We start from the raw sequence: 24729 nt of genomic DNA on the forward strand, positions 1-24729 counted from the left end.
AGAGATGACGGAAGCTAGTCCCATCGTGACAGCAGTTCCCTCCGTAGTACCCTGGCGTGGAATTGGGCATACGGAACCGCCTCAAAAGAGGCTACCAACTGACCCAGAACCTTCCTGCAGAATCGCAGAGATGACCGCTTCTGGGTCGGCAACTGCTGCACAGCAGATAGCAGAGTCTGAAGTTTTTCCGCTAGGAGAAAAATACTCCCGCACCGGAGGAATCCAGGACCAGTCCCAGGTATCCCTGAGACGGAATCAACCCTGATTTCAGGACAATCCAGAAACCAGCCGAACACTCAGAGAGCCTGACACGTGATAGACACGGCTCCACCAATGCAGAGCTTGAAAAAGCTCCTAGGAGAATGTCTCCAGACATCCCATGATAACAAACCCCCGGCTGTCACAGCCGGGCCAGTATCGGGACGAGCACCTTGGCGAAAACCCGAATGGGAAGGACACCATTGAAAATGGTCCACCCCGACCGCAAAGCACAGAATCTCCGGTGGTTTGAGGATATGCAGGTACACGTTCATGACATCCAAGGATGCCAGAAAATCGCCCTGATGAAGTGCCGCTATTACCAAGCGAATCGACACCACCTAAAAGTTTGCACCTTGACAAAACAAAACGAGGGACTTGAGGCCCAGGATTGACCGGGCCCCATCCTCCGTGGGGACACAAACAGAATGGAGTAAAAACCCCGAGACCGTTCCAACGAGGGAACTGGCACAATCACTCCCCTGACCAGAAGATCCTGGACAGTCCCTGACAGAGTCAACCGGCGAACCGGAGGAGGCCAGAAGCCGGAGGGAAAAAACCTGTTTGGCAGACAAGAGAGAAACTCAATCTTGTACCCCAAGGAAAACACTTCGCAATGCAAAGCCAGTCTCCCACCCGAGACACGGGCGGGAGCAGACCTTCAGGCGGAAGCAGGTATGTCCGCAGACTTGTTAGGCATGCGGTATCAGGTGCGCTGCTACCCCGCAGCGGGGATTCAAGCACCATGTAGACCTACCCCCACCGCACAGGGCGAGCGAAAAACCGCTCGGAGGTAGGCAAGGAGGGTCCTTGCACAGGGCGAGGTCCCTAGCCCTTCCCAGACTGTGGGAACAGCATGCGCTTACCACCCGTGGCATCCTCAATGATGCCAGTCAGGGAAGACCCAAAAGGACCGTTCACCCTTAACGGCCATCACCAAGGCCACCTTAGAGGTCCTTCTTCCAGCTCCTGCAGCAGGAGCTACGCCCTTTTAGTCGGGCCTGACCAGGGCCCCGGCCAGAGCCGGCCTCACCGTCGAACCCACCACCGTGAATAGGGAGCGGGTCACGGCCTCCACTCTCCAACCAGCGGGATCCTGAAATGCAGGAGCCCCTTCCACAGGCAACGTGGTGGCCATGCGCAGTCTGGACACAGGGGGATCCACTGGCGGAGGAGAGACTTTTTTTTTTTTTTTAAAGCCCCCCTCAAGGGGGTAACGGGTTGCAAAGTTTTTTGACAAACTTTTTGCGGTGCATCCCATTCCTTGTATAACATATAGTCCAAATAAGGAACATAAGGAAACCCTTCAGCGGTGCGTGGTAGTCTGCTGGTACTGACATGGAGGTGTCTCCGCCACATCCTCAATTTTTAGAGTCTCACGCACCGCAGAAACAAGAGCTCCAACAAATTCTTGCCAGCAACTGACTGCAGCAGAGTCATCCTCACTATCCATAAGGGTTAAAACCCGCAGCCTCTGACATAACAGAACCAGAAAAAAACAGCGATTCTGTGTCATCCCCAGAAGCAGGCTTCAGGGAGGGGGCGCTTTTTTACCCCCCATCCGGGCACTAGCTGCTTCAAACCTGGCAAGAAACCCAGGACAGCCAACATAACAGATGTGGCAGGGGAAGGGGCGTTAAGGGTTAACTCAGGCATAGCTTGAGAGGGAGACCTGGCTCAGGTTCCATAGTGTCAGCGCTGAGTCACCCACCCTGCAAGGCAGGACAAAAAAAAACCCCACTGGTCACCTCCTTGCTGCTATTGCAGAGCATGGGGGCCCCCGGTATTCACCACCCCACCCAGCTGCAGAGGGAGCTGAAAAACCTGAGGTGTGCTGGCTGTGATGTATCTTCACCTCATGGAAGATTCACAGCGTTTCACAGCACTAAAACTGTAACAGCACTAAAACTGGTAGAAGAGACCAGAGGCTGTGCTGAGTCACCTCAGGGAAGAATCACAGCGTTACCAAGGAGATTTCCAAGATGGCCGCCATCTGAGGTAAAAATTACCTCATAGAACACAGCAGCACTGGCTGTGCTTTGTCTGTCACCTCAGGAAAGAATCACATCGTTACCAAGGAGATTTCCAAGATGGCCGCTGTCTGAGGTAAAAATCAACTCATAGAACACAGCAGCACCCCCCAGAGTAACAACACAGTCCCCCAACAACACACGGGCCCCGGTGGTAATAAAGAAAACCCAGGAGGCCCCCCTTCACAGCCACTACCCAGTCAGGGGAAGTAGGGAGAGGAAGGGGAGAGAGGAAAGCAGGGCGGACCCTCAGTCGACCTCCCCAGGGAAAACACCAGCCAGACCACTTACCTGAGTAAGGGGCCACTACTTACCCGTCCTGCGACTACCCGGCTGGAGGTATCCCAGACAGAACCAACGTCCGTAAACGGCATGGCTGTCGGCCAGACACACTGTGACAAAGCCATAGAGACCGGTCATATGTGTGCCCTAGAACCGAAGTTCCCCGGCTGCCCCTGGAGCAACGGGGCCTGTCGTGGACGTCCCAAAGCTGAGCTGAGGGCCGGCACACGCTCGAAGGCCGAACATGGGGGGGACTACAAGGGTCGAGGACCCAGCCTGTCACCCAGTCGGCTGTTGATAGAAGAATCGCAGGATTCAAAAAATGCAGGAACAAAATAATAAAAAAGCGAGAAAAATCGCCAGAAAAAAACTCCAGAGTCCAGGAACTCCAGAGAGAGCCTTGACCTCCTGTTAGGCATAAAACAAACTGAGGCTGCTAGAGCAGGGTGTGGGTTATGCCTGGGGGAGCGGCATGAAGGAAAGGTTTTTAACACCTTAAAGTGCTGTAGAATTCTGCCTAAATCTCCTGGTAGGAAGAAGCATAACCCTAAGGTCAATGAAGGCTGTGTCCGTCTATGAACGAAAGAGAAATACACTTTTAATGAAAAAATAAGACAACAGTAAAGTTAGCCCATTTTTTTTTATATTGTGAAAGATAATTTTACGCCAAGTAAATTGATACCGAACATGTCACATTTCAAAATTGCGTCCGCTCGTGGAATGGCGTCAAACTTTTACCCTTTTAAATCTCCATAGGCGACGTTTAAAAAATTCTACAGGTTGCATGTTTTGAGTTACAGAGGAGGTCTAGGGCTAGAATTATTGCTCTCGCTCTACCAATCGCGGCCATACCTCACATGTGTGGTTTGAATACCGTTTACATAGGCGGGCGCTTTTCACGTATGCGTTTGCTTCTGCACGGGGTGCGTTTTTGGCTTTTAACTTTTTCGCTGGCTCCTAGATTCCAAGCAAATTTGTCAAACCCTGGCATAGTCCAGGATTTCAGTACCCAAATGACAGAATTCTAAAATGTACCTGTTGTGCCTCGTTTCCTCCTCCTGTCTTAGTCATGGTTTCGCTCACTGCATTCACATATCTCCGCTGCTCATCCAGGATCATGTCCAGCTGCCGGTTCAGCTGCTTAATCTCAAGGTGAATACGGTTCTGGCCTTCAAAGATCTGCCTGAGTTCTCGTTCATTGACCGACTCAAACATATCATCCACTAAAGACACAGTTAACAACAGGGTTAAGAATGATCTCAGTAACACCCAAAGTACTTTACTTTTAGAGTTGAAAATATATTTATTGGTAGCGTAATAAACAATACACAAAAAATACAAAAGGAAACAATAATCAATGTTACATAAAAGTGACAATCGTGATCAAACACGTAACTTGAGTCAGCCCAATGGCGATCGCCCATAGCATAACTCCTGATGACTTATAAGAAATAATGAACATCATCGGTCGTCCTTAGGAGCAAAAAGGGTGTCATTGTTTCCGATCAGGTAACATATGGAAAATTCAAAGTAAATAAAAAAGAAAAAGAGAAGAGGGGAACGACCCAAAGAAGGTCGTGGAAAGGGAAAAAGAGGAAAGGAAAGTAGATAGAGCAGAAAAGGGCAGGAAACAGTGGGAGAAGAGCACGAGGACCCAAAGTACTTTACTTTTAGGCTGCATTCACACCTGAGCATAGCGTTTCGCCGCGTTTTTTACTGCGTTTTGCCGCAATATTTGCGGCGTTTTTTTTACCGCATTTTGTCACGATTTTTGCGGCGTGTTTTAACCGTGATTTGCTGCGAATTTGGACAGGTCTAGGGTCACCAATGTTAAAAACAGAAAAACGCCCAAATCTGCCTAAAAAAAGTCCCAGAACTTGTTTGTTTGAGCTTCAGATGTTTTTGAACTTCTGGCTTCAGGCGTTTTGTAGTGGAGATGTGAACCATCTCTATAGAGAATAGATTTTTTTCCCCTCCAGCGTTTTGTAGCTTCAGGCTTCAAGCTACAAAACGCCCAGGTGTGAATGGGGTCTTAGGGGTTCTCTTTGAAGCGGAACTCTATGAACTGGACAAAAAAAAAAAAAAACCCTTGCATTGGGTCTTCCACACTGTAAAGGTTAAATTGTTACTTTTTATGCCTTGCTCCATTGGCAACCTGTGCTTTCTATTTTCACTGATGCTCCGAGTTGAGGGAAGGACTGCAACATCCTCACTTACAGTACAGGACTGTTGGCCCTTCATTGTAAATAATGATGTCACAGCTGTAACCTCAAGCCAGATCACCAAAGAGAAGAAGCTTTCAGGACTCATGGAAGGAGAAGCCTGTGGTGGCAAGGGTTAGGTTAGTAAAAAATGCTTTGAACTGCTATCCTAATAAAAAAAAAAAATAGGAATATATAAAACATTGCAATGCAGGAGTATAATGGGGACAATAGCAAGGTCAACCAATGCAAGGCTATAAACCCAAAATGCACAACATGCTGCTACAGCATGTGATTTTACATTGAATACGTGCAGTAAATGGTTCTCAGGAATAGTATAGTGCTGATAATTCTGCAGTGTGGGGGAGAATACATGCCTGGATGCTCCTGGAGCTCTGGGTGATCTTTCTGGTACTCATCTTTCCTCTTATCAAGTTCTTGCTGGAAGTTGTCAAACTCCTCTTGATACTTGTCCTTTTCTGCCTTTGTGATATCCCCATCAGCTGGAAGCTAAACAACAACATCCTTGTCAGGTTCCCATATAAAATGCACGGTCCACATGTCAAGCAGAATTCTGTTCATCCAGATACACATAAACAGTGACTGGCTGCACCGAAAGTCACCAAAATTATTACTTTGTACCTTATATCCACTTCCCGACCGCCTCATGAACATATACGTCGGCAGAATGGCACGGACAGGCACATGTACGTACCTGTACGTGCCTGCCTAGACGTGGGTCCGATCGGGGAGCGATCCGGGACGACGGCGCGGCTATTCGTTTATAGCCGCTCCGTCGCGATCGCTCCCCGGAGCTGAAGAAAGGGGAGAGCCGTATGTAAACACGGCTTCCCCGTGCTTCACTATGGCGGCGTATCGATCGAGTGATCCCTTATATAAGGGAGACTCGATCGATGACGTCAGTCCTACAGCCACACCCCCCTAAAGTTGTAAACACACACAAAGTGAACCCTAACTCCTACAGCGCCCCCTGTGGTTAACTCCCAAACTGCAACTGTCATTTTCACAATAAACAATGCAATTTAAATGCATTTTTTGCTGTGAAAATGACAATGGTCCCAAAAATGTGTCAAAATTGTCCGAAGTGTCCGCCATAATGTCGCAGTCACGAAATAAAATCGCTGATCGCCGCCATTAGTAGTAAAAAAAAATAAAAAATTATAAAAATGCAATAAAACTATCCCCTATTTTGTAAACGCTATAAATTTTGCGCAAACCAATCGATAAACGATTATTGCGATTTTTTTTACCAAAAATAGGTAAACGAATACGTATCGGCCTAAACTGAGGAAGAAAATTTTTTTAGATATGTTTTTGGGGGATATTTATTATAGCAAAAAGTAAAAAATATTGAATTTTTTTCAAAATTGTTGCTCTATTTTTGTTTATAGCGCAAAAAATAAAAACCGCAGAGGTGATCAAATACCACCAAAAGAAAGCTCTATTTGTGGGGGAAAAAGGACGCCAATTTTGTTTGGGAGCCACCTCGCACGACCGTGCAATTGTCTGTTAAAGCGACGCAGTGCCGAATTGTAAAAACCCCTTGGGTCATTTAGCTGCGTATTGGTCCGGTCCTTAAGTGGATATAAAAGGAGGGCCCCGGGAATGATCTCCAGAAAGAATGGCGCAAGGTCTGGGTTAGGTGTTAATTACACTTTCCTCCATGCTGTCCTTCATTTGAAACCGCTCTTACAACACTGTTGGTGTTTAAGTGGAACTGGTGGTTCTTTAGTATTCAACCATGACTGCCAATTCTATAAAATATAATAGGAACTAAAAACAGAATGTGCAGGCACCAGAAACGGTGAGAAAAACGTATTGCTGTGCTCTGCTGAGTTTTCAGAGCTGTATCTCACAAAAGGACAGCAAGGACGTCATCTGTAAGGCAGGCCAATCATATGGTTTGATTTAATTTCCAAAAGGAAATGCTTTATTATCCCCCATCAACACAACAGTCAGTGGTGGTGGTGGTGGGGGGTGGGGGCCTTCCCGGCCTGAAGAACACAATGATTACTGCTAGCATGAACTGACTAAAGTACAACCAGCCTGTCCTTGCTGAACCGGCCGAAATTAAATTCATCTATGGCTGGCTTACACATTACCCATCAGTTAATTTCATCGACTAACTTAATATCATTTTAGTCTACTAAAATACGACCAATACTAAAATGCCATTTTAGTCAAAAGACTAAAACTAAAATAGAAATTTAATGTCAACATTAACACCGGTCTGTAGTGTATGTTTATACCTCAATACCATAAATAATAACTTATTGGATTTTTCACTACAGCAGTTTTTAACGGGTTTGGAAATTGTAGAGAAATGCTTAAGTATTGCATTACAATTTAACCACACCCATTAGATTTTAGATGAATAAAATGAGTTTTAGTCGACTAAATACGACAAACTAAAACAATTGCAGAAGACTAAAATGGAACCAAAACGGCATTTTTTGTCATGACCAATACATGTCATGGAAAAAAAAGGATTTTTGTACTCACCGTAAAATCCATTTCTCTGAGTTCATAGACGGACACAGCCTTCATTGGACCTTAGGGTTATGCTTCTTCCTACCAGGAGATTTAGGCAATCTCCTGGTAGGAAGAAGCATAACCCTAAGGTCAATGAAGGCTGTGTCCGTCTATGAACGAAAGAGAAAAAATGCGTTTTTTCTCGATGCGATTCCTCTCAAGCATGCCTTGCATACACACAATCGTGATAAAAAATGCTCGAGCGAAGCACGGTGACTTACAACGGCACTATAAAAGGCGAAGTTCCATTCGAATGGCGCCACCCTTTAGGCTGATTATGCCAATTTTCCTTCTCATAACTTGCTTCTGAGCATGCACGTTTTTTCCCCCCTCGTTAAAGCCTACACACGACCGCTTTTCACAATGAGAAAAACGACGACGTGAAAAAAGACAAGAAAAAATCGAGCAGGTTCTAAATTTTTAATGGCCATTTTTCGCGTCGAGAAAAATGCTCTGGAGCCCACAGATGACCGTTTTTAACGACCAATTAAAAAAATTGCATTTTTCTCATCATGAAAAACTGTTGAGTGTACGCGGCATAAGACTAAAACTAAATCGAAATTTGCTGCCAAAATTAAAACTGCTACCCACACCTCCTTTCTGAATTGTGAGAGGTTAGGCACATACCCCCAAATAAGGGTACATCTAGTCAAAAGGTTTTTCGTTTTGTTTTTTAGATAGAGTGGGGAAGTTTTTTTTTTTTACTGTTATTCTGGACTTAAAGCGGAGGTTCACCCGTATATATTACTTTTTCCCCTTAGATGGATGCTCGTTTTGTCTAGGGGAATCGGCTAGATGTTTTAAAATATGATCCGTACTTACCGTTTACGAGATGCATCTTCTCCGTCGCTTCCGGGTATGGGCTGCGGGACCGGGCGTTCCTATGTTGATTGACAGTCTTCCGAGAGGCTTCTGACGGTCGCATCCATCGCGTCACGATTTTCCGAAAGAAGCCGAACGTCGGTGCGCAGGCGCAGTATAGAGCCGCACCGACATTCGGCTTCTTTCGGCTAATAGTGACGCGATGGATGCGACCGTCGGAAGCCTCTCGGATAAACTGTCAATCAAGAAGGAACGCCCGCTCCCGAAGACCCATACCCGGAAGCGGCGGAGAAGATGCATCTCGAAAACGGTAAGTACAGCTCATATTTTAAAACAACTAGCCGATTCCCCTAGACAAAACGAGCAGGAATCTAAGGGGAAAAGATCAAACAATAAATAAATGGGTGAACTCCCGCTTTAAATCTCCAACAGCAACACAAATAGAAACTTTAGGAAACCGTCTCCTATTCACCACTGAACATGCAGATGGAAGGCCTTATTATAATGAGCTGGAGTGATATGGCGGCAAGATTTTCCCATTTCATAAGGGCCAGTTTGCTGCCTGGTCCCAGCATTAAAGTACAGGCAGTTTTTACTTCTGCCATGATTAGGGGCAGAATGGGCACCTTTATTATTACTAAGGGCTCTTTTACACGGAGCGGATCCGTATTGATCTGCTCCGTTAGCCCGTTTGGCTCAGCGGGGATTCCCTTCGTTAATCCCCACTGAGCTGTCGGCGGACAGGGCGGTCCCCGCACACAGTGCAGAGACCGCCCTGTCTCTCCTCTGCTCTCCCCTATGGGGAATCGGATGAATACGGACCGTGTGTCCGTATTCATCCATTCCGCCGGACGGAAGAAAAATAGGGTTTTCTTCCGTCCGCAAAAGTGGATCTTTGCGGACGCGGATGGTTGCGGACGTTAGCGGATGCATCATCCGCTAACGTCTGCAATGCCATAGGGATACATTACAAGTCCGTAAACGGACTTGTAATAAACGGACCGTTTGTCCGTACATGTGAAAGGGCCCTTAAGCAGATGTAAAACCCCAAACACTAACATTTCATATAGATGTAAACATGTTACTGTTATTTCAAAACATTTTCAAGATTTTTAAACACCATCAGATGATAAAGATCCACCTGCAGACATGCCTGGTTATGGGGCGACAACACTTTGTACAGTAGGTGAACCCGATTTTGTGTCAATCTCGCTCTCTTTCTCGGCGAGATTGAGCACCTACGAGCCCCATCGCGGGAGCCAGCGCCGAGCTGGCTTGCCGCGATGGAGACAGAGCCGTCATAGAAGCGACGGGAGATCCGACTTGGATTCCCGCCAATTCTACACGTGTGCGGCGTTTGTTATGAATCCTGAGGGGGAAGTCCCCGCCGGATTTTAAATAAAAATCCGGCATGGGTCCCCCCTCAGGAGCATACCGGGCCCTTAGGTCTGTTATGGGTTGTAAGGAGAGCCCCCCCTACGCCGAAAAAAACGGCGTAGGGGGTCCCCCTACAATCCATACCAGACCCGTATCCAAAGCACGCTACCCGGCCAGCCAGGAAGGGAGTGGGGACGAGCGAGCGCCCCCCCCCCCCTCCTGAGCCGTACCAGGCTGCATGCCCTCAACATGGGGGGGTTGGGTGCTCTGGGGCAGGGGGGCGCACTGCGGCCCCCCCACCTCAGAGCACCCTGTCCCCATGTTGATGAGGACAGGGCCCCTTCCCGACAACCCTGGCCGTTGGTTGTCGGGGTATGCGGGCGGGAGGCTTATCGGAATCTGGGAGCCCCCTTTAATAAGGGGGCCCCCAGATACCGGCCCCCCACCCTAAGTGAATGAGTATGGGGTACATCGTACCCCTACCCATTCACCTGCAAGAAAAGTGGTAAAAACACAAATAAACCACACAGTGTATTAAAATATTTTATTTTTCTGCTCCGGAGGCCCCCCCTGTCTTCTTTATTAGCTCTTTTACCAGGGGGGGCTTCTTCTTTGACGTCTTCGGGTGGGTGGGGGCCGCCGTCTGGTTCTCTTCCACCGCCGGGGGGGGTGGCTTTTAAAAAAGCCCCCACCCCCCCGGCGGGTTTCCTCCGGCGTCTTCGGCGGGGGGGCTTCTTCTTCCGCTATCCCGACGGGTCTTCTCCGCTATCCGGGGGGTCTTCTCAACTCTCCGGGGTTCTCCTTCTGTCTTCGCCGCTCTCCGTTGTTGACTCGGCGCACCCCGGTTCTTCGTCTCGCTGTCCGGTGTCTTCATCCGTGCTGTACGTCTTCTTCTCCTTCCGTGCTGTGATGAGTTCTTCTTCCGCGCTGTGACGTCATGTTCTTCACGTCTCTCCTTCTCCCGATGTTGACACGTCGCCTTTCCTCTCTGCAATGACGGGTGCGCGGGTGCATCGGACCTATATAGGCCTCACAATCCCATCATGCTCTGTACCTACCCATGTGATACCTACCCACGTGGGTAGGTATCACATGGGTAGGTACAGAGCATGATGGGACTGTGAGGCCTATATAGGTCCGATGCAAGGCGCGCATCCGTCATTTCAGCGAGAAGGACCGGCGTGTCAACATCGGGAGAAGAAGAGAAGTGAAGAACATGACGTCACAGCGCGGAAGAAGAACTCACAGCACGGAAGGAGAAGACGTACAGCACGGAAGAAGGGACCGGACTGCGAGACGAAGAACCGGGGTGCGACGAGTCAACAGCGGAGAGCGGCGAATATAGAAGGAGACCCCCCGGATAGCGGAGAAGACCCGTCGGGATAGCGGAAGAAGAAGAGCCCCGCCGAAGACGCCGGAGGAAACCCGCCGGGGGGTGGGGGCTTTTTTAAAAGCCACCCCCCCCCGGCGGTGGAAGAGAACCAGACGGCGGCCCCCACCCACCCGAAGACGTCAAAGAAGAAGCCCCCCCTGGTAAAAGAGCTAATAAAGAAGACAGGGGGGGCCTGTGTGGTTTATTTGTGTTTTTACCACTTTTCTTTCCGGCCCCCCACTTAGGGTGGGGGGCCGGTATCTGGGGGCCCCCTTATTAAAGGGGGCTCCCAGATTCCGATAAGCCTCCCGCCCGCATACCCCGACAACCAACGGCCAGGGTTGTCGGGAAGGGGCCCTGTCCTCATCAACATGGGGACAGGGTGCTCTGAGGTGGGGGGGCCGCAGTGCGCCCCCCTGCCCCAGAGCACCCAACCCCCCCATGTTGAGGGCATGCAGCCTGGTACGGCTCAGGAGGGGGGGGGGGGCGCTCGCTCGTCCCCACTCCCTTCCTGGCTGGCCGGGTAGCGTGCTTTGGATACGGGTCTGGTATGGATTGTAGGGGGACCCCCTACGCCGTTTTTTTCGGCGTAGGGGGGGCTCTCCTTACAACCCATAACAGACCTAAGGGCCCGGTATGCTCCTGAGGGGGGACCCATGCCGGATTTTTATTTAAAATCTGGCGGGGACTTCCCCCTCAGGATTCATAACAAACGCCGCACACGTGTAGAATTGGCGGGAATCCAAGTCGGATCTCCCGTCGCTTCTATGACGCGCTTGCTGGGATGTGCTGTCACTATTGCAGTGAGTGCGAGGTGTCGGCGAGATCTCGGCACCATGTCGCCGAGTATCAGCGCGACGCTGTCGTGCTAAAAGCACAATATCACAAACACCTACTGTACTCATCTTCCAACTGCTCTTTTGCATTGTCACCCCGCACATGCTCTACCAGAGGACATGACAACAAACAGTACACACTATTGACACCATCAGAAATCCCTTCCAGATAAATGATGCACATATATCTAGTTTTTGTGAAAAAAAAAAAAAATGCCATACCAACATTTTTTAGTAAAAAAAAAAACAAAAACAAAACTCACTGCATCTTTGCTAGGTTCCGTTAACTGGAAAGTTAGAAAAGACAACGCATCGTGATCATCTAAAAAATAAAATAAAAATAATGTTATGCAGGATGAATATAATCATCAAAACAATAATGCCAACCTATAAGTTCAATCAGAAATGCTTTTCCCTCTTGTATGGCAACCAAGAGGACAGAGTGTATATAAAGATATATCACCTTCATTGGTATTCTGTGTCCCCTTAGTTCTTGCATGGAATAATCTCTCTTAGATTGTAAGCTCCAACGAGCAGGTCCCTCTGATTCCTCCTGTATTGAATTGTACTGTCTGCACTCATGTTGTAAAGCGCTGCGCAAACTGTTGGCGCTACATAAATCCTGTATAATAATAAGGGTTATGGACACTCGACGCAACAACCACAGCTCACGCCAGGGAGCTCTTCTGTGACTATTGTGGAGATGTCCTAAATTGATGAGAATACTCTGGGAAAAAATGAGGAGCTGTTGGGAAGTGGCAGTTGGTTATGTACAATGGGGGAGATTTACTAAATCTGGAGCACTCACAATCTGGTGCAGCGGTGCATGGTAGCCAATCAGCTTCTAACCTCGGTTTGTTTAATGAAGCTTTGGAAATATAACCTGGAAGCCGATTGTTTTTTCTGCAGAAGTGAGCCTAATTTTGCACTCTCCAGCTTTAGTAAGTAAACCCCATTGTATCAGAGCCCTCTACTGAATAGATCACGGGTGTTGAATTAAAAAGTACTTTTGTTGTCAACGTACATTGCACGAATTTTAAAGCGGAGGTTGCGCCGTTTTTTTTTGTTTTTTTTTTAAAGCCAGCAGCTACAAATACGGCAGCTGCTGACTTTAAAAAAATGGACACTTACCTGTCCAGCGCGCCCCCAATGTCAGCAGCCAAGGCTGAGCAATCGCTCGGTCCTCGGCTGCTTCCGCCGCCATCCTCGGTAAGGGAATCAGGAAGTCAAACCTTGCGGCTTCACTGCCCCGATTCCCTACTGCGCATGCGTGAGGATCACGGCGCGCCGTCACTGGTCCCCACTCTCTCGTGGGAACAGTGTTTACCAGAAGACGGCGGGTGGGTGACGTGACAGGCTGGATTCCCAGCGGGAGTCAGAACCCGGAAGTGGTGCACATACCTGTCTCAGACAAGTATCTGCACCCCCCTCCCCCTGAAAGGTGTCAAATGTGACACCGGGGGGGATCCAAAAAGCGGAAGGTTCACTTTTTGTGTGAACCTCCTTTAACAAACTTTGTTGCAGATTCCTACAGGTTTCTGCTCTGAAGGTATAGTTCTTTGTTAGACAATGTCCTGTGCACAGCGATTCTGAATTGACGCGACAAAATTCACTTCAATCAGCTGGTGTCCTAATAAGTTGCAGCGCCTGCATCCCTTCAGAGGTGATTAAACATTAGGCAGCATCTCACCTAAAAACTACATTTTTGTTGCAGAGGATGCCCAAAACCCGAATTGTATCTTAGTGGAGAGTTCTTCACCCAAGCGGGACATGACATTTTTGGAGTCATTCTGTACACCAACTGTGTAGAAAACACCTCCAGGTTGCCATATTTCCTTGAGTTTTACAGAAAATGAAAGCGCTACAGTTTAAAAAGGAAAAGGTAATTATTAATAACATTAAACTACAATATGGCTTGTGTAGCATTTGTGTATGGCATTTTTATTATTTTGCTATATATTCTTATCTTTTAAAAAGGACAGACATATGACCAACCTGCTAGGCCTCCAGTAGCTGCAGATATCCCAAAGAAGCCTTGCTGGGGCAAAACCATATTGTCCACTTTGGCACAGAACTCATAGTCGTCCTTGTCGGGTGTAAAGCCGTTGTTAATCATTACCTACATGAACAGTGTGGAAAGAAAGTGTTCAAGGAAAAAGATAAAGAGGTTTTATTTATACCATAAGCCACGTACACCATGAGTGGGGATACTCACTGTTAAAGTCTTCTTGTAGTAGATGATCTTTGCTCGAACTGGATAAGGTTTGTTTCTGAAATCTCTCTGACAAGAGGACAGTGCTTGAGAAGCTCCATCACTGCAAATACACACAAGAACTGTTACATGTCTTACTAATAGAAATGGCAGTAAAGTAAAAACGCAAATTTACACATGCGGCACACCTTGCTGTCCTTCTAAAAAGCGATCCAATGTGAATTACTTTTCAGAGGCATTTGACATAGGTTGCCTCCTCAGCACTTGTTTTAACCCAATAAGGCCTGCACAGTCTTGAAAAGGTCACACGCAGGTGTCCTTTTATGAAGCAATGAAATCTATTCACTGCTTCATTCGCAGGCATTCACAGTGGAGATCTATCGCCTCTGTGTGTGCCCGTTTATGAAGCAGAGTAGATCGCTTCACCCTAGGAGGAGTGAATCGATCTACCAATGCTTCTAACAGTAGAGAACGGTCCCTGAAATTGAAATCTCGTGAGACTTTACGTGTTGGGGGGTCTGAATGAGGTAGAAAGAAGTTAAAAATCTTCCTCCTCAGATCCCCTGACATTTCCTCTTCACGCCTCGATTCACCACCTCTGAGCTGGTGAATCGGGGGAGTGTGAATTCTGACTCGGATCGCCAGTGAAGTGCTCAGATCGCAGCTTCATAAACTGGCTGTTACTGTGTCATTCAATGAGACTTCTCACTGTGCAGAGATAATCGGCGGGAGAACAAGTTCAAACACTTCTCCCCCGATTATCTGTTTCATAAACTGTTTATGAGCTGTGATCAGTGGCAATCCCTGGGATCACTGCTTCATAAACGAACACCTCAGTGGCAAGACTGGCAACCAAAAACGACAGGGGTCATAAATTTTGCCTTGCCCGCGAAGCAAAACATCATGTTAATGGGCATCTGTACCCGCAAGAATTGCATAGAAAAGTTCCCTGCCCTTTGTTAAAAGAAGCACCACACAGAACAGCATAATGCTGCAGCACCATGTGGTTTTGCGTGAACAATAACATGGTCGCAGATGTGTGGTAGTGCCAATAAAAATGAATGGCCCGCCCCCCTGCACGTATGCAAAAGAGCAGTGCATTACAACTGCGAGTCGAGAATGGGTCGAGAATGTGCATGATTATGCACAAAGTCAAAACTCATTGCTCTTTAGCATACATGCAGGGAGGGGGGCATTCATTTTTATTGGCACTACCACATATCTGCGACCATGTTTTTGTTTGCGCAAAAATGGTGCTGCGGCACATATGTGAACCTAGGCTTAGTGAACGTGGTGGCCAGCCAAGCAATCTGCATCCTTAAACTCTGAAAAAAGAATTCCAGTCAAAAACAAGACAGAAAAATAAAAAAAAAGCCCATTAAATGATAAAATAACAAAAATCTGCCTTCTTTGCAATAACCACCTTAATCCAGAGACTTCCCCCACACTACTTTATTTCTTCCACTAGTCCTTGATCTAAAGTCCAGCATTATTCAACCCACTTCCTCCGAGTCCAGGTCCTCCTAGAACCACCCCTGTCTGTAATTGGACAGTGAAAGAAGAAGCAGCATTTTGATGAGCTCTGAAACTCCGCTCATTCCTTCTATCAGTATGCCTTTAGTCAGCAATGAACAGATTGGCTCCTTGTTCTGCTCCTTTCTCTTACACTCGAGTCCAGCTACACATATTGATAGCGTTTGATCCTGCCAGAAATCCAGTGCACTGAACTGAAATCTCAATGTTATCAGCCTTCCCAGGTCTTTTTGTAAACTAAAGAACACCTCCCCCATTGTCATGTAGGTAGAGGGGTAGGTGTTTGTAGTCCAAATTAGGAGAGAACCTAAGACAGGCAGACCGGTAAGCTTCACTATATTACATTTCTGTTCATGGGTTTAGATATGACTTAATGCACCACAAAATAAAAAAACATTTGTAGTTGAGAAAAAAAAAAAAAAATGAAGTAAAATCTCACTTGTTGGTCTTTGGCAGGTAAAATGTATTTGTGTGTTCAAGTTGTCCATTTAGCTGCTGTTCTCAGTCGGCTCTTTGGGCCCCGTTCACACGGAGCGATTAACTCTGTTACCCGTTGCAAGACCGACTTTTACCGGCACACAGATGTACAGATGCTGCGTGCATCCCTGTTCCGTTGTGCCATTTTCATCCATTGGGACACTCGGCTGCATGAACATGGCACGCTGTTTCGCGGGACACCTAGTTTCGCTCTGCCTCTGGAGTTTACTCAAGTTCCCCAATCAGTAAGCTCCGGGGGCGGAGCAAAATGCATTGGGGACCTTGCCTGGCGAGGGTCCAGGCTGAGAGTGCCATTTACCACCATACAGCGTGTCTTGACTTGATGTGCGGCTCCCGGGACACCTAGTTACCTTCTTGAACTATTGTCTGGAGCATAGACGAGCGCCCTTCCTGGCCCGCACTCACAGTGGCGGGCACAGAACTTCATTTCCATGCAGCCTGAGCAGCTCACAGACTCTCTATATGGCACATCCCTGAATGCACAGCAGGCAAGTTGCATCCTAGCGATGGAAAAAAGACTGCCATTGACGAATGACAGAACTGCCCCAAAAATTTGCAAGACAAGAATCACTTTTCAAGCAAAAAATAAATAAATAATAATAATAAAAAAAAAAACAACAGCAAAGACAAGAGAAAATAAAACACACCCAGACAAACTTACTTGTGATGGTCATACTGGAGCTTTCCATTATTTCCCACAACCAAAATCATCGGATTGTTTTTCTAAAATAAAAAATAAGTACAGAAAATACTTGACATTTTCTTGGATGTTGTATGTAGTTAACACAAAGCAAATTGCTTTGTAAGTATTTCATTACAATGTAATAAAAAAACAAAAAACACACATTTAAATTAAAAGACTACCGCAAAAATCTGTTGAATTTAACGGATACATTTCATATTAAACCTCCAGCGATGCGGCAGTTACATACATCGCAGGCCAGCATCATCATCTCCCATGTGCCAGGTTTTCAACCTCTTGATTGGCTTGCAGGGGATGACACTAGGGTTGCACCGATACCACTTTAAGACTGAGTACAAGTACTCGCCAATAACGGTTACCGGTCATGTGACAGTGGCACCAATATGCAGCACTGATGATGGGCACCGATAGGTGGCACTGTCAGTTATTTTTGTGTTTTACAATTTGTATTTATTATATATATATATATATATATATATATTTTTTTTTTTTCTTCTTTTTTTGGCGGGCGCCAGTGGCTTAGATTGTTTTTACAATTTTACTTTTAAATACTTATTATAATTTTTCCCCCTTTTTTTATCAACCCTGTTGGGGGTTGGGCTTTGGCGAGATATAAGGGGTCCAAACAGAGTATGTGTATATAGATATCTCACTTCTGTATCTATGGAATAACAATGTCATGGTGCAATTATTAGGCCTACAGTTGAAAAGTGAAACTAGCTTAAAATTAATAACAGCATAACATTGCTATTAACGATCACCTGGGTTGGGCTACAAGTTTAGTGGCGTTACTCTTTAGGGGTCAATTAAGATTAGTCAAAGGACTTTATTAGGCAGTGTATAAAGGGAAGATCCCAGACTAGTTTAAAACTCTTTATGATTGTGGTGGTTTCATGCCGGTGAACCAGTTTTAATTACAGGTTTTAAAAAGTTAAAGCCGTTTCAACCTGCCCCTGCGATGGTTTACTGGCCTCCATTCAACCAATATGTTTTACAAACACAACAGAAGTGTGAGCAGCACTCAGAGAGGGATTACCAAAGAACGCTTTCACCTCATAAGGATATAAATGCCAGTTTGTGTATTTTGCATCATTTAGTTTCCCACTAGAAGGCCTAGTAAAAGAAACCTGTTGGAATTAGAGCACAGCGCAGTTCCCGACTTGGTTCTTAACCACTACCCGACGGCCGTACGACTTTATACGGCCGCGGGGTGGTTCTCAATCTCTAACAGGCCGTAAAAAGACGGCCTGCGCGCGCATCCAGCGTCGCGGGCGCGTCCGACGGCGGCGCGCGCTCGTCGCATCGCTGAGATGCCGATGCGAGTGCCTGGCGGCCGTGATGTCCGCCAGGGACTCGCGATCGGCGGCTACAGGGACAAGACGTGGAGCTCTGTGTGTAAACACAGAGCTCCACGTCTTGTCAGGGGAGAGAGGAGACCGATCTGTGTCCCTTGTACATAGGGACATAGATCGGTCACCTCCCCCAGTCACCCCCCCCCACCTACAGTTAGAACACAATTTAGGGTACACATTTAACCCCTTCCTCACCCCCATAGTGTTAACCCCTTCAATGCCAGTCACATTTATACAGTAATTAGTGCATTTTTATAGCACTGTTCGCTGTATAAATGTGAATGGCGCCAAAAATGTGTCAAAAGTGTCCGATGTGTCCGCCATAATGTCGCAGTCACAAAAAAAATGCTGATCGCCATTAGTAGTAAAAAAAATAAAAATAATAATTCTGTCCCCTATTTTGTCAGCGCAATAACTTTTGCGCAAACCAGACGCTTCTTGCGATTTTTTTTTTTCCCCCCAAAAATATGTAAAAGAATACGTATCGCCTAGACTGAGAAAAAAAATGTTTTTTAAAAAAAATTGGGCTATTTATTATAGCAACAAGTAAAAAATATTGTTTTTTTTTTTCAAAATTGTAGCTCTATTTTTGTTTATAGCGCAAAAAATAAAAAACGCAGAGGCGATCAAATACCACCAAAAGAAAGCTCTATTTGTGGGAAAAAAAGGACGTCAATTTTGTTTGGGAGCCACGTCACACGACCGCGCAATTGTCAGTTAAAGTGACGCAGTGCCACAAGCTGAAATTTCACCTGGTCAGGAAGGAGTATATGTGCCCAGTAAGGAAGTGGTTAAACAGGCAGGTTACAGGAGTGTCATCCTGAGGTTGGTTTAAAGCAGGTAGACAAGTGAAGTCTGACACTATGTCAGGGTCACAATTGGAGCCCCCTCCATCTTTCAAAGCCAGATCTGCAATGTTAGGTCCAAAATTCCCCTCCTTGGGTTCCTCGTCTAGCAAAATTTAATTAGAAAGATTTAGAGAGAAATGGAGATACTATACTGCCACTGATCACCATCTATAGACGCTCGGGGAGATTGATGCAGTTCTGTATGCTTCTGACCACATCTCTACTTATACGATTTCTTATAGAAGCACACCCAGTTAGTGACACCCCCACTCCGCTTCATCCACCTTATATGTCCCAATCTACACTCCCTTCCCTCTAGGGAAGTGGTCATCAACCTTGTCTTTAGGGCCCACTATACAGGCCAGGTTTGCAAGATAACTGAAATACATCAGAGGTGTTATTTGCTGCTCAGCGATTGCAGTATTCTAGTCCCCCCAAGGTAATACATAAAATCTGGCCTGTTATTAGGCCCCGAGTACCAGGGCAGGACTTGGGGTGGTGGGGGCCCCTGGGCTTGAGTGCTGAAGGGGCCCCCTGGAGCCGAGAATTGGGGGGGGGGGAATCGAAGATGTTGACCTGTGCACGGAATGCGTTGGCTCTCATCCCTTCAGCAGACATCCACACACCTATCCGGTTCCTCCTTGGGGGGGGGGGGGGGTTTGCATTGTAACTTTTCAGACTTGTCATGGCTTTTGATTGTATAAGACGTTCTTGCATACCTGATTTTCATGCAAGTGCTTAATAACTGCACTGTGTGAGAAATTCTCGAAAGAATAAAAAATATAAAAAAAAAAAATCCCTTCAGGTGTGGTATATATACACCGCAGTAATTATGAAAATGTTATTGCAGATGCCTTTGCTCTGGATTAACCAACTGCACATTAGGATGACCAGTCTCAGCATTAGGCATGAATGGGCAGAAAATAACCAATTCTCTTGGACACGAATGGAGCAATCAAAATCGGATTTAGATTCTTCGAGCAGAATTTCCAATCCTTTGCATGAATCTGAATGCGGGAGGAAGATGTTTAGCATAGATTGACGTTCCAGGAATTGATGAGGGCATCGCGACCCATTGCATGATTTCTGGGTTGAAAAAGATGAATCCATCTCGACATTGTTCTGCGAGTCAAACAGGCCCTTTGCAGAAAGTGAAGACTTTTGGATATAGGGACCTGTTTGCTCCCTGTAGTTGATATCTCAAAAAAAATCTGCTAGGAGGACTGTGGGGACCCTTCAAATGGGTTGCAAAAGAAGGAACTGAGATTCTGTTCTGCCCAAAAAAACACATTACTTCTGCTACTGACTGCAGAGAAGGACTTCTCGTGTCCCCGGTCTTCTGATTTAAAGCCACCATTGTCTGGTAGGGCCAATAAGTGATCTGGGAATTCATCCTAAGAAATCGTTCAAAGCTCTCCACGCTGCAGTGAACTCCTTCCAATTGAACATCTGCCTGATCTTTTCCAAGGTCAATGACCTTCTAGCATTATTTTTTATATGGGAGTTCCATTTGAGAGTATGCACTCCCATGATTATCCTTTGAGACATGGGGAAGACCCAAAGGAGGCCTACTGGTAGGTGTGAATGGATTCTACACCAGAGATTGCACTGGGACACTATGTGGTAGTCTTACAAGATTTAAAAGAATCATGAGAGCAGTTCCATGTGAGAAAGGATTCAAGGGGTCCATGATAAAACCAAGCCCACCACTCTACAAGATGTCATGGGTCCCAGGGCTAACATTATCATTCTGATTAGCACTGGTCGATTGTTTTATCAAGTCTACTGGCAGTAAAATCTGCTGAACCAGGCCTCAGAATTCTCTTCAAAAGGGAACCTGTGCTTAAGGGTATTTGAGAAGAAAAGCGTCCTTTCAGGCCGGATTCACACTTGTGCGGTGCCAATTTCAGCTCTCGTATCTCTGCAGAGAGATAAAGGGAAACTGTTCAGCAGATCAGCTCCGTTTTAGATGCAAATTTGGAGATCTGGGAGAGGGGAGGGGGAGGTGTATTGAGCTGAATGAGAGAAATCCTGAAGAGAAATGAACACATGTGCGAATCAGATGCGTACCCATAGAAGATAATGGGCCTGAATTCGCACCTGAGCCGCACCGCAATGCCTAGAAAACGCACACAATTTTTCGGCAATGCACAGTGCGAATGCATCGCACATATGTGAACCAGCCTCATTGAAATCAATGTATTTAATGTTATGCAAATTGGATGCGGTTTAAGCCGCAGCCAATTCGCATAGGTGTGAACCCGGCCTTAGGGTCTGCCCATTCCCTTGAAATATAATCAGTTAAGTCTCCCCACCATCTGAACACAATAGCACAGCAAGAGTGATTCCCCCATCCACTTTAAATGTGTGGAAGGGTAAATCGGATACATTTTTTTCATTCAAACCGACGGTAAGGACATGTTTGCTGTCCCAGTGTGTGGAAGCTTCAGTCTCTCATATGCTGTCCTTGAAGATTAGGGGGGAAAGTTGTACATAACAGCAGTGCTTCTGTGAAATGGCTTCATTTTACACATTCTGAAAAATTTCATTCCAATATAATACAGCCCATGTGCTTTGAATGTAGAAACTGTAAGTGGAGGTATGTAGTGCTATTCAATCTGAGTCTGTATAAAAGATTTTCCCAAGCCATAACAGTGTGTGATATTTAAGTGAAAGCAAAGAACTGTATCCAATTTCATACAACCCTTCTTGTAGGGATAAAGAACATAATTTGGTTTAATGCAATTTTCAGCAGTTAAGTAAACAAGCTTTGTCCTTTGTGTAATCTGTAACACAGTATGAATATAACAAAGTGCAACAGCAAAGCAAACAAACCTTTGCATCATTGTCAAAGGAATCAAAGAAAATCCCCACACCGTTCCACGAGTCAGCAGCCCCGTAAACTTCGCCATCCAGACCCTGCTCCGCTGTGTACCATATAGCCTGCACACACATACAACAAAAATAAAAATAAATAAAAACCACACAATAAGACAACGGGTTACAGGAAGAACAGACATACAGCATGTAGCAAAGATTCATAAACATTTCATCAGCTGATTGCAAATTATTCACTGGGTGGGATCACTGCTGTATAATATTGGTATGAAACATTGTTTGATAGAAGGTTCTCTTGTCTGGCAGCATGGCAGGAGTGACAACTCAAATTACCTATAGTTAAGCACATTTAAACTTTGTTAAACAAAACAAAAATGCATTTCCGGCACTTTAATGAGTACTTCTAATATTTCAGGTGCACTTAGCAAGAAGTTTTAGTTGTTCCGTGTGTGTACAGGTCTGCGGCCTGTTGATGGCCAGGCCGCACGGGAGGGGGTGAGCGGCAACCATGATTGCAGCTCACTTCCTGCTGTGCCACTTAGCCTGCGTGTCCTCTCGCGGGTCTCCTGCCCCCTGACAAAGTCATCAGAATGGCAGGTGGTGTAATGTAAAGGGGCACAGTGACATAATGAGGACTGCACTGGAAAGGGGCACTGCAATCATTACAGTGCAGTCCCCTTTACATTGGAGTGCCCATTTACATTAATGTAAAGGGGCACTCTACACAAAGTAAAGGATGACTATAATGTGAAGGGGAACGGAGGGGACTGTGCTGTGAAGGGGGTTGTGGACAGACTCCCTTATGAATATTACACACCCCCCCCCCCCGTCACTGGAACAATTGGCTGCCACAAAATCCGTCCCTGGTGTCAAAAAGGTTGGGGACCGCTATCCTAACACATGGTTAAAAATTCATGGTGTATTATTATACAGCGCTCAATGAAAATTAATGGACACATTTAAAGCAACACAAAAAATTAGCTTACATGTTTGAAAGGTCCCTAAAAGAAACTAAAAAGCCAGCCACTAAAATAAAAAGAAGCCTTCTTAAGGCTGGGTTCACACTACTGGATGAGGGTTTCTCCACATCCAAATTCACGTGTCAGGAGATTGTGAAGCCGGTTGACACATCTCCGGAGCGGCTGCGGTGCGGATTGCACAGGAGATCTGTGAGTTTTCTGGTGTGTTTCAGGACCGGACACAGCCAAAAATTCGGACCTGAAATGATGAACAGGGAGGCACCGGACCCCTAATTTGAGCTGCTCAGTGCGGCAGTGTGAAACCAGCCTAAAGGATAATTTCACTTTTACCCGTTTTAACCCGTTATCCCCAGATGCGTACTTCCCTAAATTGGCTGGCCACACAATGAAGCAACCTTCAGGGCACACACAGAAATTGTTCCTTTCCCCTGGTCATGCATGCACAATCACTCTAGTCTCTGGTTAAACTGCCTCCATAGATGTCATTGGGGGAATCCATTGCACAGACACTGCCAGGTAAAGAACCTTTTGTCTGAAGGCTCTGAAGATTTATATGGGCTGCCATCTGATTCAGGCAAGTATACATTTGGGGGAATTACTTTAGGGTAGGCAAAAATAAAAGTACAGTTTATATGACCGCCGGAAGGTATTGCCCAACTTCAGGACCAGGCCATTTTTTGCTATTAAGCACTGCAGAGAAAAAACCTGACCGCAGGGAACACCCCACTGCCCCCCAACGCGCACCATACACCCAGCAGCCCCCCCCCCCCCCGCCAGCTCACGGACCCTGTGCTGCCTCCGGACTGCGCCCTGTGAGCCCACCCTTTTTTTGAAGCCTATTGGAACCTCTGGCTCCAATCACATGCTTAAAAAAAAAAAAAAAAAAAAAATGGTACATATATTAGAATTTATGCAGCTATAGACACAATATTGGTAATGGTAGTGATCAGCGACTAATAGTGGGACTGTGATTATGTGGCGGGCAATCTGGAGCAAACAGACACTGGCTGGGTCTGTCACCGACACTGGCATTGCTAGTGACACTAATACAGTGATCAGTGTTAAAAAAAGGGGTTATAAAGGTTCGTTTATTATTTTCTAAATAGGTTCCTTTAAGCTAGTGCATTGTTGGTTCACTTACCTTTTCCCTCGATTTCCCTACTAAATGTTTTTTTTCCCCCTTTGTCTGAATTTCTCACTTCCTGTTCCTCCTCAGTAAGCTTGCCCCCATCATCCGAGCTGTTCTAGCTGGGGGTTAGTCAGCGTGCTCGCCCCCTCCCTTGGGGGCGAGCACGCTGACTAACCCCCAGCCAGTACAGCTTGATGATGGGGGCAAGCTTACTGAGTGAGAAATTCAGACAAAGGAAAAAAGATTTTAGAAGGGAAATCGAAGAAAAAGGTAAGTGAACCACCAACGCACTAGCTTTAAAAGGAACCTATTTAGAAAATAAAAAACGAACCTTAACAACCCCTTTAATACCATACTAATGACACTGGCTGGGAAAGGGGTTAACATCTTGGGGTAATCAAGGGGTTAACAGTGTTCTACTTTTACTTACTGATCCGACTAATTTTTTTTTTCGCTCTGCCTTTGTAAAACGCAGAACTCCGTGCCGTGATTGGACACAGCCGATCAGCAGGTTTCAGCCAAAATCATTGGCTAAAATCTGCTGCCAAACTTGAGCCGTGTCCAATCAAAGCGTGGGTTCGCAGGTGCACCCCAGAAAGTACAGGCAAGCTGCTGCTGTGCTGCCCGCTCACGATAGATCTATTGCTAGCGGGTTGGCAAGAAGTTAAAACAGCTAGTATTGACATGGCATTTCTTTCAGCACAAATTAAAAAAACAAGAGTTTACATCTTACTTGGGGCACACTGGTGCCATGCAAAGTTTTTGCAATTCATCGAACCTTGAAAGCCTGAGCGGGGACCCTTAAAGTGGATGTAAACCCGATTCATGAAATTTGACTTAGGCACATATCTGTAGTGTTTACGTTTCTCTTTCCAAAACCCCAAATCCTGTGCGTTTCTGCTGTT

The 24729-nt window shown here is 46.2% G+C and overlaps 1 protein-coding gene across 1 annotated transcript in view; it reads right to left on the reverse strand.

Moving 5' to 3' along the window:
• Positions 1-24729, reverse strand: part of LMAN1 (lectin, mannose binding 1) — a 57589-nt gene that overhangs the window by 18005 nt on the left and 14855 nt on the right. Inside the window, exons 3-9 of the mRNA XM_040337875.1 lie at positions 21713-21820; positions 16636-16697; positions 13947-14046; positions 13727-13850; positions 11995-12053; positions 5149-5281; positions 3606-3793 (exon numbers count right to left, since the gene is read on the reverse strand). Of these exons, the coding sequence (XP_040193809.1) occupies positions 3606-3793; positions 5149-5281; positions 11995-12053; positions 13727-13850; positions 13947-14046; positions 16636-16697; positions 21713-21820 (774 nt within the window). The remainder of the gene's footprint in view (positions 1-3605; positions 3794-5148; positions 5282-11994; positions 12054-13726; positions 13851-13946; positions 14047-16635; positions 16698-21712; positions 21821-24729) is intronic.

Source organism: Rana temporaria, chromosome 1 (genome assembly GCF_905171775.1).
Source record: "Rana temporaria chromosome 1, aRanTem1.1, whole genome shotgun sequence".
Classification (NCBI taxonomy): domain Eukaryota; kingdom Metazoa; phylum Chordata; class Amphibia; order Anura; family Ranidae; genus Rana; species Rana temporaria.